Raw genomic sequence first — 16,542 nt, 5'->3', positions numbered from 1 at the left:
CAAGAGAGGAAGGGAAATGACATCACACAGACCTTCTCTACCAATTACATTTCTATGGTTTGAGTCCGCCTCTCAGCAATGTGGCCATGTGGTCTTACCCCCTCACATGCTAACTCACAAGAATATGCCTTGTTAGATTTGACTGCAAATCTCCCGCGGGTCGCAGTAACTGGTGTGCTGCTGGTTGTCAGCTGTCAGCCTGGGTTTGGTTCATCTGCGCATTGATGCACTTGGACGACTCTCATAAGAGCAGCTGGGAGAGGAACACAAATAGAAATGGAAAGGAGTGCCAATGGGCACAGGGGGATGCCAACTCCACTTCAAGACCAGTTGAACCTGTCTTTTCACTTTACAAACCCGCCATGGCTTTGTTGGAAGTGTTGGGATGCAACTTGGCTTGTCCTGGCGGCTGATGTGTCAGCATGGAAAATGGAGATAGAGAGATAGAGCGACAGATAGATAGATAGATAGATAGATAGATAGATAGATAGAGAGAGAAGAGGAACCTCCAAGCTTCCTAGACTGTCCTTTCCCCTGTGCTAACCTCCCTTCCTTGTAGGGATGCCAACCTCATTTCTGATGCCCTTCTACTCCATGCCCCACCTTGGGAGAGGAGATGTCAATTTCGGATGTCTGTCCGTCCAAGTTGCAGGAGCAAGCTTGACTTGTTGCCTCTTTTCCTTAGTTAGACCTCAGATCTTTCTTATCAGGCATGCAATTCCTACATGAACAAAAACAAACCATAGCTTTCTTGTTTTCCCTATACAGTACTCATAATCTCAACGGGATTATATCCAGGTCAAAGTGTGTACCTTTGACAGTGATCCAGTGCTAAGTTCATCTTCTGCTAATGCAGAAGTTCAACTCCCAATGCCATCATGCTTCTCTCCCCAGAATGATGGGCTGCGACTGCCAGTCGGAGCTTGTTAGCAGTTCCCCAGTGATGGTGTTTCAACTGATTAATGTCCACACGGGAGCTTCAGACCCAGCAAGTCAGCAGCATCGGGAGCAAGAGGGCTGGGTGATGGAGAGGATGGCAAACTCTGGCCGAGTTTCTGTGGATGGATTTTTTCCAGCTTTAAAAAGGATAGGGTAGCAAGCAATAGGAAGGCTCTCTCAACCTCTTGCATTGTGAAGAGCTGCCGCCACTTAGAATAGGTCACGGGTGCAGAGCCTTTGACATCCCAGATGTTGTTGGTGTCTAGCTTCCATGGACCCCTGCCAGCCAGGAGTCAAAGATGATGGGAGAACATATTGAGGGCCACAAGCTCCCTGTTCCTAGAATGGACAATGTACAGTGGATGCTGGTCCATTAAGATGAATGAGGCACTGCCCCAGCAACCTTATTCTGCCCTTATCCAGCTCCCTGACTTTTTACTGACAGCCAGCCCAGGGTGTAGCACTGACAAGTAGTTTTCTCCTCCTCCGAACTCTGCAGAAAGGAGGATGGGGACAAAAGTAGAATTAATTCGCTCTGCTGTCATTGGCCCAGTTGATTGGGAAGTCTTGTGTGACAAACCGTCTTCTCCAAAAGATCAGACTTTTTCACGCTGAGGAAGGCAATGGGTGAATGCATTGGATGCAACATCATCTAACTTCCCCATAAGCAGATCATAATGAATGTTTGAAGTTCCCAGGTGAGAGCTTGGAGGGTTCACTTTTCTATGTATGGAAAAATGATTAAGATATAATTGTGATAGAGGGCCTGGTGTTTATTCTGTCTTCTCTTCTCTTCTTTTTCTTCATTTTCTTCTTTTGCTTATTCTTACTTCATTCCTATTTATCTTCTTTAGATTAGTTTCACTTTTATTGTGTTTTATGTTGAAAATTCTTAATAAAAATTGATTCTTCTTTAAATAAACGTTTGTCCATTTAACAACCAGCATTCTCTAATCTCCCTACAAAGAAATTGGGATGAATGCTGAATAAACAGGTTGTATGTAAGTGCCCTGAGGTTAGCATGCTTCAGGGGAGATCAGTTGTGTTGAATGAGACATCTTTGCAGGGCTGTTGTGGGGTTCACCATCCAAACAGATGAGCCTCTTAAAATCTAGGCACAGTATTCTTACTCTTTGTCCCTTAATCACATCCAGAGGAAGAAATTTGTGGAACTCAGAAGCTAGCTTGCTGCTTTTAAATATGTAATTGCTCCTAATAATGGCTTTTATGATGATGATGTTGTTTAGTTGTTTAGTTGTGTCCGACTCTTCATGACCCCATGGACCATAGCACGCCAGACACTCCTGTCTTCCACTGCCTCCCGCAGTTTGGTCAAACTCACGTTGGTAGCTTCGAGAACACTGCCCAACCATCTCGTCCTCTGTCGTCCCCTTCACCTTGGGCCCTCAATCTTTCCCAACATCAGGGTCTTTTCCAGGGAGTCTTCTCTTCTCATGAGGTGGCCAAAGTACTGGAGCTTCAGCTTCAGGATCTGTCCTTCCAGTGAGGACTCAGAGCTGATTTCCTTAAGAATGGATAGGTTTGATCTTCTTGCAGTCCATGGGACTCTCAAGAGTCTCCTCCAGTACCATAATTCAAAAGCGTCAATTCTTCGGCGAACAGCCCTCTTCATGGTCCAGCTCTCACTTCCATACATCACTACTGGGAAAACCATAGCTTTAACTATACGGACCTTTGTCGGCAAGGTGATGTCTCTGCTTTTTAAGATGCTGTCTAGGTTTGTCATTGCTTTTCTCCCAAGAAGCAGGCGTCTTCTAATTTCGTGACTGCTGCCACCATCTGCAGTGATCATGGAACCCAAGAAAGTAAAATCTCTCACTGCCTCCATTTCTTCCCCTTCTATTTGCGAGGAGGTGACGGGACCAGTGGCCATGATCTTGTTTTTTTGGATGTTGAGCTTCAGACCATATTTTGCCCTCTCTTCTTTCACCCTCATTAAAAGGTTCTTTAATTCCTCCTCCCTTTCTGCCATCAAGGTTGTGTCATCAGCATATCTGAGGTTGTTGACATTTCTTCCGGCAATCTTAATTCCGGCTGGATTCATCCAGTCCAGCCTTTCGCATGATGAATTCTGCATATAAGTTAGATAAGCAGGGAGACAATACACAGCCTTGTCATACTCCTTTCCCAATTTTGAACCAATCACTTATTCCATATCCAGTTCTAACTGTAGCTTTTTGTCCCACATAGAGATTTCTCAGGAGACAGATGAGGTGATCAGGCACTCCCATTTCTTTAAGAACTTGCCATAGTTTGCTGTGGTCGACACAGTCAAATGCTTTTGCATAGTCAATGAAGCGGAAGTAGATGTTTTTCTGGAACTCTCTAGCTTTCTCCATAATCCATAATTATGATGTAAAGGTAAAGGTAAAGGGGCCCCTGACCATCAGGTCCAGTCGTGTCTGACTCTGGGGTTGAGGCGCTCATCTCGCTCTATAGGCTGAGGGAGCTGGTGTTTGTCCGCAGACAGCTTCCGGGTCATGTGGCCAGCATGACAAAGCTGCTTCTGGCGGTCCCTATTTATCTACTTGCACTTTGACGTGCTTTTGAACTGCTAGGTGGGCAGGAGCTGGGACCGAGCAATGGGAGCTCACCCCGTTGCAGGGATTCGAACCGCCGACCTTCTGATCAGCAAGCCCTAGACTCTGTGGCTTAACCCACAGTGCCACCTGGGTCCCTAATTATGATGTAGGTACTTGGAATTCTTCATGTCTGCATATTCGTTTGTGGTTTTGTAGAAGGTCTTAGGGTAGCAGTTATATCTTGCTTTCATTTACATTTACTCGATTTTTTTTTGGGGGGGGGGTGAATGTGTGCGTAAAATTATTAAACAGAAATGCATGATTAAGCCTGCCAAAAGACTCTACAGTTCAGAGAACAAAAGGATGGATGGGGCTCCGCCTGGTGGCTTTTGTGTAAAACTGCAAACTGTGGAAATAAATCATGACTGGGAGTCAAGGTTCTAGTTTATGAATGAATACTAGCCTCGCTACTAGCGAAGATAGAGAAATTTGATTCAGTTTGCATATACCGGTTGATGTACCCAATTCACACTTTCTGAGGCAGCACGTATACCGAAACACAGCCGGCCTTTGAAATTTGCACTTCTCTGAATTCTGCAGTGCAGATTTCCACCCAAGTAATGTGTGCCAAAAAGCATATGGCTAGGATAAAGGGTAAAAAATTGATATATTTGTGGGAACAGCATACAAGAATACATTATACTGGGGTGGGGTGTGGTGGGAAGAAATTATTGCAAAAAAGTTTATTTTAGGATAAATTTACACTAAACAGCTGACAAATTTTCACGAAGAACTTAAAAATAATTCACAAACTGATGCAGGGAACCGAAAAACTGAGGCTCTTAAATTGACAGTTTTTCCTGTCTCTTTTTGGTACACAAGAAGTGAAATCTTGGTTCAAGCAGAACAGTTACCGAACATGTTGGGGAGAGGGGATGAGGACAGCTCCCCGCAATCTGATGCAGAACTCACTTTATGTGGGGTCGGGGTTGGAAGATGAATTAAATGGGGCTCACTTGAATTATTATTATTATTTTAAAATGTTTATTCTGAAATGAGTGTGTTGGCGAACGAAATGGATGCACAATTAACTATTCTTTTGCAGGCACTTTTTATTCATTCATTCATTTGAAGCATCATTGCCCTGCTCTTCAGTCCAAATAAGGTTTACAGTGGAAGTGTTGCGACACACAAGGAAAAGGGACTGGAAGGGAAAAGAAGCAACAAACCCACGTACACACTCCTAGTAGTCACATGCTAAGTCTTTGCAATGACCAGATAGGTGCACCAACACCCTGACTCATTATAAAGACAGCTTCCTAAGTTTCCTACAAAGATATTATTGCCTCCTTGGAAACTTGGGCTGCCCGATTCCTGCGCCTTCATTTCTTTCTTCCTCTCTCTCTTTCTCTCTTTGCCAATGGGAATGTGCCCTGTCTGTAGATTTTGGTTGCCAGTGAATCTAATTGGTGGTTCTGCTTACGGTGCTTCTGTAGGGGAGGATGATAAGGGACGGTCATTGTTCAGGAAGCCGGGCAGATGCTGGCAGCCCAGAGGAGCCTCTTGTACTTCTGGAAGCTTCCTCCCTTTTCTCCCTCTCTCCCTGAGATGCTTTAAATTCCTACACAATAAGCTTGTCTGTTTGGTGAGCTTTTTTTGTGCCCAAAGACAGATGGAAGAGAGGAAAGGGGAGGGGGGTCGTTATCGGTTTTAAGTCGGCAAACCACTTTCATGTGGGGATGTCAGAACCTCTGTAAATAAAGGACCAGATGTGCCCTGAATCCTTCCCCCTCCCCCAAAATGCAATTGTACTTATCGAGCTGTAAAACCAGTTGCAGATGCTGACCATTCACGCCTGTGATGAAAAGACACAAGACTGAGGTTTTGGGGAGGGAAGCATTCCTTGAAGACTATGTTCCCCGAGTACAAATTCAACAGGCAAGGCCAGGATTAGCAAGTGCCATGAAAGGCAGTGTGCTGTAGTGGTTAGAGCATGGGTTGGCAAACCAAGGCCCGCAGGCTGGATCAGGCCCAATTGCCTTCTGGATCCGGCCCACAAACGGTCTGGGATTCGCCCTGTGGATCGCCAGCACGCACGTTCTTTCCCTCTCCCTCCTTCTCCCTCACATTCTGGCACCGGTGCCTCCTCCCTCCCTCCTCCTGGGTTCTCCCTGCCCTGCCTAGAGGAGGAAAGGGATTGGGCTTTGTTGGTGCCAGTAGCAGCAGCAGCAGCGCTCAAGTGGCCGCCATTTTGAGCAGCTCTTCTCCGGAGCCCCTTTGCACGCCACTCATCAGCCTTCTGCCACAGCCGCCAGCCCCTGCCACTTGCAAGACACAGATAAGCAGCCACTGGGGCTCGTCCAGTGCTGTGGAGAAGGGAGAGGAGAGTCGTGGGGGGTGGCTTATAGTCTGGCCCCCCGCAAGGTCTGATGAACAGTGGACCGGTCCCTTGCTGAAAAAGTTTGCTGACCTCTGGGTTAGAGTGTCGGGCTAGGGCCTGAGAGAACAGGGTTTTAAACCCTAACCAGGCCAGCCATGTTCCCCTTGCCCTGGAGAAGGATTCCAATGCAGCTTCCCGGGTCTCGGGGGTTGCTGTGGTGTAATGGTTAGAGTGCTGTACTCGGACCTGTGTTCAAATCCGCATTCAGCCACGAAGCTCACTGGGAGGAGGTGGGCCAATTGCTGTCTCTCAGCCTAACCTGCCCCACAGGGTTGTTGTGAAAATAAAATGGGGAGGAAGAGAACCATGGGCGCTCCTTGGAGGAAAAGCTCATATAGAAATGTAAAAATAACAATCGCTGAGTTTGGCAGGAGGGGGGGGGCAAATGGCAGGAACCATAGCTTAGGCATAGAATGGATTCCTTCCACGTAGAAGTTCCCAGGTTCAATGCCCAGTAAAAGGTAGCAGGTGAGGGAGAGGACCTCTGCTGGAGAGCTGCTGCCTGTCAGAGTTGACAGTGCTAGTCTCAGCAGACATATAACCCTTTCGAGCAGGGGAAAGGCTCTCTCTTCTGCTTTGCATGCAGAAGGTCCCGGGTTCAATCCCGACATCTCCAGGGAGGGCTGGGGAAGACTCTCCGCCTGAAACCCTGGAGAGATGCTACCAGTCAGTATAGACATTACTGAGCTAGGTGGACTGAGGAGTCTGATACAGGATAATGCCACTTCATATGTTCCTAAGCCTATCTAATTCTACTGCATGTACTATGGTCAACAGGGCCATTTTGAAATACGTACGTGAATAAATAAATATATGTAAATACAAAACAAAACAGTGGCTCCTCCAGTGTCTAGAAGACCCTTATCGTCTGTCAAACCAAAAAACCCATCCAGAAGATAAAGGAGAATAACCCAATAAATGTATATATTTGAAGTAAAGAATGGGAAGACCAATTCTTTGTCTGCCTTCTGCCTTCTTCTGCCTCATGCTTCTCTTCTCCTGAGATCTGCTTTTACTTAGGAGTCTTCATCAAATGAATTGCAGAACCGCTGCTTCAGGTTTCGGTTCCATTTACCGTATATGCACCATCCCGATCTCACGCCCTGGTACATTGCCAGTGCAGATGTGTTGCATGGCTGACACACTCCATTTATGAAGCACGATTAAAAACAACAACCCCACAGCCTGATAGGAATATGCTTTATACTGAACCAGTCTCATCTAGCTCACTGATACCTACACTTCGTGGCAGCAGCTGTAGGAGGAACTTTCCATTACAGAGTCTTACACCAAGTTCCCAATTGGCCAGACTTTATTCAGTAATGTGTTGCAGGGCAGAGTCCAGAGAGCATTTGACCATACACTCTCTCCAAGTCAGCATTTTGGATTCAGGTGCCTGCTGTGAACTTTAGGTTTTCCCATTTCCAGTGGACGAAAGCACTCTTGTTACCTTAGTACAGGGGTCCCCAAACTTACCCCACTTTGGGCCAGTGCCTGCAGTGCTGACCGTGCAGCGGGCCGGAGGGCTGGGGAGCGGGCACCCATACGCGTGCACACACACTATTTCTGGCACACTTCTGGGTCTCAGGAGCACTGGAAATACCGTGTGTGTATGCGCAATTGCGCATGGGCCTCCGACGACCCGGAAATGTGCCGGAAATGAGGCTTGCGCATGCTATTTCCGGTGCTCCTGTGACCCGGAAGTGGGCAGCCGCACTACACCGCGCCGGTAAGAGTGAGCAGTGGTAGCGGGCGGCAGCAGCGGGCCAGATAAGTGAGCCCTTTGGGCTCCAGCCCCTGGGCCGTAGTTTGGGGGTGCCTGCCTTAGTACAACAAATCCGCTTCCTCAGAGACCCTCCAACCCTACAGTTCTTTGATTCTATTATTCTGTTGCATTTGGGAAGGTGGCAGGGAAAACGCATTAAAAAGTGTGGGATGAATGAGCAATTAATGGGGAGGTGTCTAAGCCCCTGTAATTCAGGGTAAGTGTTCATGGTTGTCCCATTCCCCCACAAAAAAGAAAAGAAAAAGAAAAACAGGAGTGCTCAGTAATGTCTGGACATAGTATTATTGGCAGCTGCCCTCTTCTCATAGATTCCTATGGAAAAATTATTTGAAATACACTTATGATCAAGGGCAATTGTCTGGAATTATAATGCTGTTTTTCGAATACTACCACTCCCCCCCCCCTCCACACAGCCTTCACTTCTTTTCCTGCTTTGATCTTTTCTCTTTCTCTTTATTGTTGCCATTATCGCTTCTTGCATATTACAAAGGGAAAAAACAAAAACAATTACAAAAAATAAGGACTGGACATAGTCTAAGCTCCACATAAGTTTTGTGGATGAATATAAACTCAATTAATAGATGCTTGGGAGGAGTCCGCCCTCCTTTCTCTGGGCTTGTTCACACTTCCTCTTGTGCTGTGCCTAGAAAGCGGTTTTCTGCTTGTCCAACGCTTTCTAGGCATGAGGTCTGAGTGGGTTCGCTTTTGCCTCACCACTTTCCCCGGAAAACTCCCTCTTTAGTGGTAATTTAGTACAGCAGCCCGCAGAAAACCCGATTGCCATTTGTTCCGATTCAGCGCTACAGATTGGGTTTCCCCGAGGGAAAGGGGCAGGGCAAATGGAGGTATGCCCCCCCCCCTCTGACATCAGAGCAGCCAAGCCAATAGTAGGGAAAGATAAGCCATCGGAAGCTTTCTGCTTGGTCAGCCCCAGTGTGACTTCAGATTGGCTAATGGCATCAAGAGATGTGATGGAAGGAGAGAGGTCAAAGATGAAGGGAGAGGCAGAGTGCAGAGCAGGAGAGGAGCAACCGCTGATGCCCTCTGAGGCACTAGAATATCTGCATTCTGTGATTTGTCACCGTGAGAAACTCTGAGCATGACCTCCCTTGGCAAGAACCGCATGGTAGTTTATGGCCCACAAACCACCCACTGGCTAACCCTTGTGATAACAGCTTTTGAGGGGACGCCCTCTGCACTGAGGTTATACAAGCAAGCTGTTAGTCTGGTATGCGGCTTGGATTTCCCCAGTATTTGTCTTGGATGTGCCAGAGCACACCCTTCGCATGCAGAAGTTCAATCCCTTGCATCACCGGTAAAAGAGGACAGAGAGCAGGGAAAGATGTTTGCCCGAGAGCCCCTGCCTGTGCAGATGACTTTGAATTCGATGTCTCCATGGTTTGGATCTGTGTCTATAAAATGCAAAGAGCCCTGCTAGACCCATCTCGCGCAGCGTCCTATTTTTGTAGATGCCTCTGGGAAGCTCACAATTCCAACAGTGCTCTCTTCACCTGTGAGGCTCAGCAGTGGACAATGGAGGTGAAACCTAGCCACCATGGCTAGCAGCCATTTGTCTAACCCTCTGAGAAAGCCATCCAAGTTGGTGTCTCACCACCAGCTCTCGTGGAAGTGAATTCCATAGTTTAACCAAGCACTGTGTGAAGAAGTATTTTCTTCTGCCCAGTGGCATAGCGGGCCGGGATGGGGGAACAGGGGCAGTGGCTCTGGGTGCAAAATTGTTAGGGCTGTGAAATTTCAACACTCGGTGCTGCTTCAATATAGCTGTGCACTTCTGTGGCTGGGCTCTGTTGAAAATGTTTTCTCCATATGTACCAGGAATTGACCTCTCCAGGCAATGGAATGGCTCTTCTTTTCTTATCTCTGTGGCTGTGATCTCCTGGGTGCTGCAGATGCTGTTAGGCAGTTGAACGAGCATGCATACTCCGACTGTTTCCCTCCATCCCTCTCACCCCCCTCCATGCGGCCCTGGGCACTGGCAACCCATGCTACGCTACTGCTTCTGCCTGTCTTACATTCCCCTAACATTCAGCTTCGTTGGGTGACCCTGAGTTCCAGTATTACAAGAGAGGGAGGACAACTTCTTTTTTTGCTGTCTCCTTGCTGTGCATGATTTTACACACCTCTGCCTCCCCCATTACTCACCCACCAGGGGAACATTTAGGGTAGTGAGAGCAGTGCGGTTGCACTGGGCATGCAGCCGAGTAGGGTGCCTTCCCAAAACCCAGTAGGAACTTGCCTGGCTTCAGGAAGGAGGTGCGAGGGCTCTGACAGGGTCCTAGTGTCCTCCTTCCCAAAGCTGAGCAAGTGATTGGCTTTGGGAAGGAGGTAGGAGATCTCTAGGTCCCTGCCAAAGCCTGGCTTAAGCTGGTGCCATGAGGGCTGGGGGGAGGGCGTCAAATGGCCTTGCACAGTGTGGCATCGTACCAAGGTCTTCTCCTGAACGCCCACCTAATGATCCTCTTCCCCTGAAGAATTTCTGCCTGCTGTTTCACCTTGGAAATCAAGAGTGGGTGGGACCTGTGTATGTAAGAGTAGGCGACCCACTCTTGGTTTCACAGGTCAGCAGGGGATCTCAACAGTCTTCTCCCCCACCCTGCAAAAAGGCAGACATTACTTCACAAGTTCCTGCGAAATAAAAACAGCCAGACGTTGATGGGCAAATCCTCTTTTTCGTTTCTAACCAGCCTGCTGATTCACCAGGGTGGTCGACTGCAGCACCAGCTTTCCAAACACCTCTGGCAGCAAGCACACTTCGAGCCCAGTGGCGCTCTGTCCATCTAGCATTGTGGCCTCGACCCTTTTGCGTCTTGCGGCGGTCTGTCCTCGCCGGCCTCTTCAGTGTTTGAGCACACATCATTAATCACGCTGTCATCCAAACCACTGTGCTCGCAAGAGGTGCCCCCGCTGTTCGAGTCTGGATGAAGAACTCTCTGAACTTCTTTGGTGCCTGCGTGTGATGTAAAACCATGGCAATGGTTCAAGAACGGAGCGGAAAGTTGCTTTAAAGAGCAACCCATCTCGACTAGTTTGGAGCTTTATTTTGGAACGGTCAGGATGGTCTCAGCATGGTTTGCCTAGGAAGGTTTTGGAATCCAGACCTTTCGCTGAACCTGAGCAGGTTTTCAAAACGTCAGGGAAATAGAAACCCGAGGTTCTCCTAGGTGGAATGCTCTGTGTGCTTTTATTTCGTATTTCAAGGGTTGTAGTTCTCGGATTCGGCTTGGTTAAAGTGGATGGGGCGGTTGCAAATGGTGGAAGGGTTTTGGTGGAGAGTGAATTGATTTCCAGTTTTTTTTAAAAAGGATAGGGGAGCAAGCAATGGGAAGAAACACACACACACACACACACACACACACACACACACACACACTGTCTCTCTTTCACAGTCTCTCAGAGTGTGAAGAGCTGCTACCAGATACAATATGTCAGGAGTGGAGAACATTTGATCCTCCTCTTCTGCAAGGATCTGGAAACCAAGCCTTATGAAGAATGGTTGAAGGAGCTGGCTATGTTTAGCCCAGAAAAGAGGAGCCTGAGAGGAGATAGGATAGCTATCTTCAAGTATCTCAAGGGCTGTCACATGGAAGAGGGAACAAGTTTGTTTTCTCCTGCTCTGGAGGGTAGGACTCGAACCAATGGTGACCAGAAAGGAGATTCTGACTATGGAACGGTCTCCCTTGGGAAGTTGTGGACTCTCCTTCCTTGGATGTTTTTAAGCAGAGGTTGGATGGGCATCTGTCATGGATGCTTTAGCTGAGATTCTTGCATTGCAGGGGGTTGGACCTTGAGGCCCCTTCCAACTCTACAATTCTATGATCCTATTGGTCCCAGCCAGCATGGTCATGGAAAACGAGTTTAACACTTGCCAGCCCTGCTGATTGCTGCAGCTTGCAAAACACAGGACTTTTGCAAGTGCCCACGGCCAGCTGATCACCAGGCAATGTAAAATGCTGTCCCTTTACCCACACCATTTGATTTTGAACCACACAGGCACAAGATAGTGTACTGGATGTCATGGGGACTTTTACATGAGCAAAAGTGGGACTTCTGACACCATTGCGATGTCAGGTGATTGACAGGTGGCTGGCCCTGCCCACCTTTCAATCTTGACCTGCAAGGGGAGGGGAGGATCTTTCTCATTGGCTTTATCCAGTTCCCTGCCTGGATCTAACCCTATGGTATATATTGAGTCTTTGAATATGCAGCTTCCATTCAAGGGTCACAACTAGTAGCTGTTGGCAAACCTGCCTCCTGTGATGTTTTGTTCCGTTACCTTTTCGAAGAACCTAAGAGCTCTCCCAGTTCTTGCTTCCTTGGCTGGCATGGTCACTCTGGACTCATCAGGGAAGGGCCATAACTCAGTGGGTAGAGCAGATGCTTTGCATGGCAGAAGGTCCTAGATTCAATCCCCAGCATCTCCAGATAGAGGCTGGAAAGAACTCCCTGTCCAAAACTCTGGACAGCTGCTGCCAATCATTGCAGACAATACTGAACTAGTGAGGGACCAATGGCCTCTCTAGATAATATAGCAGCTTTTGCATTGCAAGCCCTGGAGAAGTGCAAATTTCAAAGGATGGTTGAGTTTCTTTTTGTGCATTATTTCGGAAAGTTAGATAGGTTCGCCTTCAGTGGTACCTCGGTTTTTGGACATCTCTGTCGCTAAACGCTTCAGAACCCAAATGCCGAAAACCCGGAAGTAAATGCTTCCGTTTTTGAACGTGCCTCAGAGGTTGAACGGTGCCCGCTGAGTGTACAACTGTGTTTTTCTCAATTTTCTGCAGACCGCCCATCGTGCCTCAGTTTTCGAATGTTCCGGAAGTCAAATGGTCTTCCGAAATGGATTACGTTCAAAAACCAAGGTACCACTGTAAAGTTAAATCAAATTTATCCCTTTTCTTCACCAATAACACAATGTTTCCATTGTTGCTGTTCCATTGCTGCTAGTCCTCATTCCTGGCCATTGTGCCACTAATATCTCTCTCTCTCTCTCTCTCTCTCTCTCTCTCTCTCTCTCTCTCTCTCTCTCTCTCACACACACACACACACACACACACACACACACACACACACCATGAACAGCCCAACATCCTATGACTTCCCCACTCTGTAAACAGTGGACATTGTATAACTTCCTCACAAAATGGAGGGGGAAAGGAGAGAGAGAGAGAGAGAGAGAGAGAGAGAGAGAGAGAGAGAGAGAGAGAGAGAGAATATTTTACAACACCTTAAAACATGTTTTAAAAGCCAAACCCTGCTTTGTGTTCAAATACTGTACAGGATTTGGAAAAGCGATCCCTTTAAATCTGAACCCCCTATTCAACTCTCTTGCCTGGTTCTTTCACAGTGTGGTTCTCTTCACGAACTCCTAAAACATCTAGGTTTTCAAACGCTGAAGCTTTTCAAAGCTTTGTGGAGGGGGGGGGGAACACTCAACGGATCAGATTTCTTCACTCTCTTCCTGCTCTCCACCCGCACCTCCAGGATCTTAGAGTACCCCCCCCCACACACACCCCCCAGAGTGTCCTTTTCCTTACATTCCCCACATACACAAATAAATCTTGGGGTCTGGTGTCTGGATTGAATAACAACTGTGTGTTTTATGGCTCTCTGAATAACCGTAGAGGTTTGGAGCGAAGGATTCTTTTTGTGTGTGATTGGCATTTAGGGCCGTGGGTGGTGTGTGAGGGTTGGTGAGCGAGCGAGCAAGAGTTTTAGCAACACAATAAGGATATAATAAAAGCCCTGCTGGATTTGGCCACCTAGTCCAGCATCCTGTTCTCCCAGTGGCCAACCCGATGCCTGTGGGAAGCCTGCAAGCAGGACCTGAGAGCAGCAGTAGCAGCAGCTCTTCCCACTTGCAATTGGTATTCGGAGGCACTTGCCTCTGACAGCAGAGGGAGGACACAGATCATGGTGGGTAGTCACCAATAGCTTTATCCTCCTTGAATTTGTCTACTCATCCAGGGAGAGTATGGCTAAGAAGGTACCTTAAGTGACTTAGGACTGCAATACCTCAAGGACCACCTCTTTCCATAGGAACCTACCCAGACCCGAAGATCGTCTTCTGAGGTCCTCCTTTGTGTGCCTCCTCCACGAGAGATCTGGAGGGTGACAACATGAGAATGGGCCTTTCCTGCAGGGGCTCCCTGTCTGTGGAATGCTCTCCCCAGGGAAGTTCACCTGGCGCCTTCATAATACACCGTTAGACGCCAGGCAAAAGCCTTCCTCTTTAACAACAAGGTTTTTAGCTGGTTGACATCTGATGCCCCATTTAAAATATGTTGGGGAGGGAGGGAGTGTTAATTGGGTTGTTCTTGTTTTTTATTATGCATTTTGTGTTTTTATATTGTGTATTTATGCTGTGAACCGCCCAGAGACCTGCAGGTATAGGGCATACAAATTTAGATTATTAATAATAATAAAGTACATGTGGGGGAAGTGCCAGCAGTTCCTTCAGAAACCATACTCTGAATGGTTGGTTGCATCTGCTGAAACAGGCATCCCCAAACTTCGGCCCTCCAGATGTTTTGGACTACAATTCCCATCTTCCCCAACCACTGGTCCTGTTAGCTAGGGATCATGGGAGTTGTAGGCCAAAACATCTGGAGGGCTGCAGTTTGGGGATGCCTGTGCTGGAACATATCCCTGTCTTGGTGTCTGAGTCCCATACAAATGTTGGGGGAATATTTTAGCAGCATAAATATTCCATCTGAAGGCTACAAAGGAGCCTCCTTTAAACCTCCCAAAGGTTAGAATGGCTTTTGCTGTCCTCCAGCCTAAAGATTTTGCTGCCTCTTTCTGGGATTGAACATCCATTTTACCGTATTTTTCTGTCTTTAAGATGAGCTTTTTTGACCCAAAAATAAGGTTTAAAATTTAGGCTAGTCTTATACACAGGTAGTGCTGGGGGGACACACACACACGAATGGTTTTTTGGCATGAGCCCAAGATTGTAAGCAGCGATTGGCTGCTTGATTGTTTTTTTTTTGGGGGGGGTTGCTGAAAATCGCTCACCCACCAGAACGCAGCACACAACTGCTCACGCTGCTTGCAATTGCTGCTTACAATCTTGGGCTCGCACTTCGTTCTGGCAGGTGAGCAATTTTGGGCATTGGCCGCTTGAACGCAGCACACAATTGCTTGTGTTGCAGCTGCCTGATTGCATGATTGGCGGCCGCTAGTGGCGATTGGGGAGCTGATAGGTGAAACAAGGGCAGCTGTCTATTGGCTGCCGCAGTGGCAAAATAAGGGCGAATGGTGGCGATCAGGCAGCTGCAACACGAGCAGTTGTGTGCTGCTTTCTGGCGGGTGAGTGATTTCCAGCACCCCCCCCCCCAAATAATCCTCAAAAGCTCAAGCCCCCCTATTTTCAAAATTTCGAGGCCCCCAAAATAGGGGGCGTCTTATACGTGGAAAAATACGGTCATTCATTTGCAGGGAGGTTATACAAGAACATGCCGTTGTCTTGTGTTCATCCTGATTTGCTTGTTTATACATTTCCCCACCCATTTGTTCCTCCCATACTTTTCAATGCATTTTCCTGTCACTTTCCTAACTGCAAGAAATCTGTTTCTTCTTTTATCACCAAGCGCTTTAATCCACCTTAACTGCACATTTCTGCTAGGAAACCAAACCCCTCCCTCAAAACGCTGACAGTCTGGAAGTGTCCTTAGTTATAACTGATGTCTGGGTTGCATTCAGAGGAGCTTTACTCAGGGTAGACCCATTGCAATTTAATGGGCCCAAGCTATTTATTTTAGTGGCTATACTCTTAGTTTGGCTACTGCTGGATGCAGCCGTCTGTCTAAGATGAACCTCAATCAAATTCCGAAAGAGCCAAAATTGTCAATTTCAACATGATGAGGGTAGATGGCAAAGATAGTTACAGGTAGTTAGCTGTGTTGGTCTGGTATAGTCAAAACAAAATAAAAAATTCATTCCAGTAGCACCTTATAGACCAACAGGTATCTGAAGACCTTAGAGACCTTCAGGTATCTGAAGAAGTGTGCATGCACACGAAAGCTCATACCAATGACAAACTTAGTTGGTCTCTAAGGTGCTACTGGAAGGAATTTTTTATTTTGTTTCAAAGGTAGGTGAGTAGCTGGTTTTTTTTAAAAAAAGATCTGCCACCAGGGGGCAGGATCCTTCCAAAAACAAGAGGCATTGTGGGGTGGAAAGAGATGAAAAGGTGCTTATAAGAGAGACACTGTTTTGGGACAAATTTGTTTGGGGCATTGGACAGATGTCGTCAAGATGATTTTAATTTCTTGGAGGTCATTCATTTCACTGGGTCATCTCTGAATAGGACTACCACCGAGTACAGCCCTACACCTGCAAACATATCATTTATTTACATCTCTTCTTTTTCTCCAAGGAGCTCAAAGTGCCTTACGTGGTTCTCCCCGCTCCTCTACCCCACAACAACCCTGTGAGGTAGGTTAGGCTCAGAGGCAGTGATTGGCTGTAGGTCGCCCAGTGAGCTTCACCGCCAAGTGGGGATTTGAACCCTGGTCTCCCAGGTCCTGAATTTAAGGTGGGGGGAAATGAGAAAGTGAGTGAAACTGAAATGGATAGGTTTGTGGATGACAGCTCCCCCTGGAAATGCATTCCAGCAGTCAGGGCCCGTAAGGTTTTCAAGAGTTCCCTGGCCCTTGCATCCATTCCCCGCCTCTCTGAGCATGTTGTGACAGCTGAAGTTGCCTGGAACGCACTCTCCCTTGGCTGGACTCCCAGGTCAACCATTTCTGAGCTCCCTTCTGAAGCCGCCTGGCAGCCCAGACTTAAGAGCCGCCCAAGCCCCGTCTTAATGC

The 16,542-nt window shown here is 47.4% G+C and overlaps 1 protein-coding gene across 4 annotated transcripts in view; it reads left to right on the top strand.

The window, feature by feature from the left end:
* MEGF6 (multiple EGF like domains 6) overlaps positions 1 to 16,542 on the top strand; it is a 201,376-nt gene that overhangs the window by 52,711 nt on the left and 132,123 nt on the right. Inside the window, exon 5 of one of the 4 annotated variants that reach the window (XM_088671670.1) lies at positions 12,511 to 12,588. The exons of the other annotated variants lie outside the window; for them this stretch is intronic. Within the exon in view, the coding sequence (XP_088527796.1) occupies positions 12,511 to 12,588 (78 nt within the window). The remainder of the gene's footprint in view (positions 1 to 12,510; positions 12,589 to 16,542) is intronic. 4 annotated transcript variants of the gene reach the window in all.

This window comes from Zootoca vivipara, chromosome 6 (assembly GCF_965207765.1).
Source record: "Zootoca vivipara chromosome 6, rZooViv2.hap1.1, whole genome shotgun sequence".
NCBI lineage: Eukaryota > Metazoa > Chordata > Lepidosauria > Squamata > Lacertidae > Zootoca > Zootoca vivipara.
Note: the sequence above shows the minus strand (reverse complement) of the source record. Positions and strands in the feature narration are given on the sequence as shown.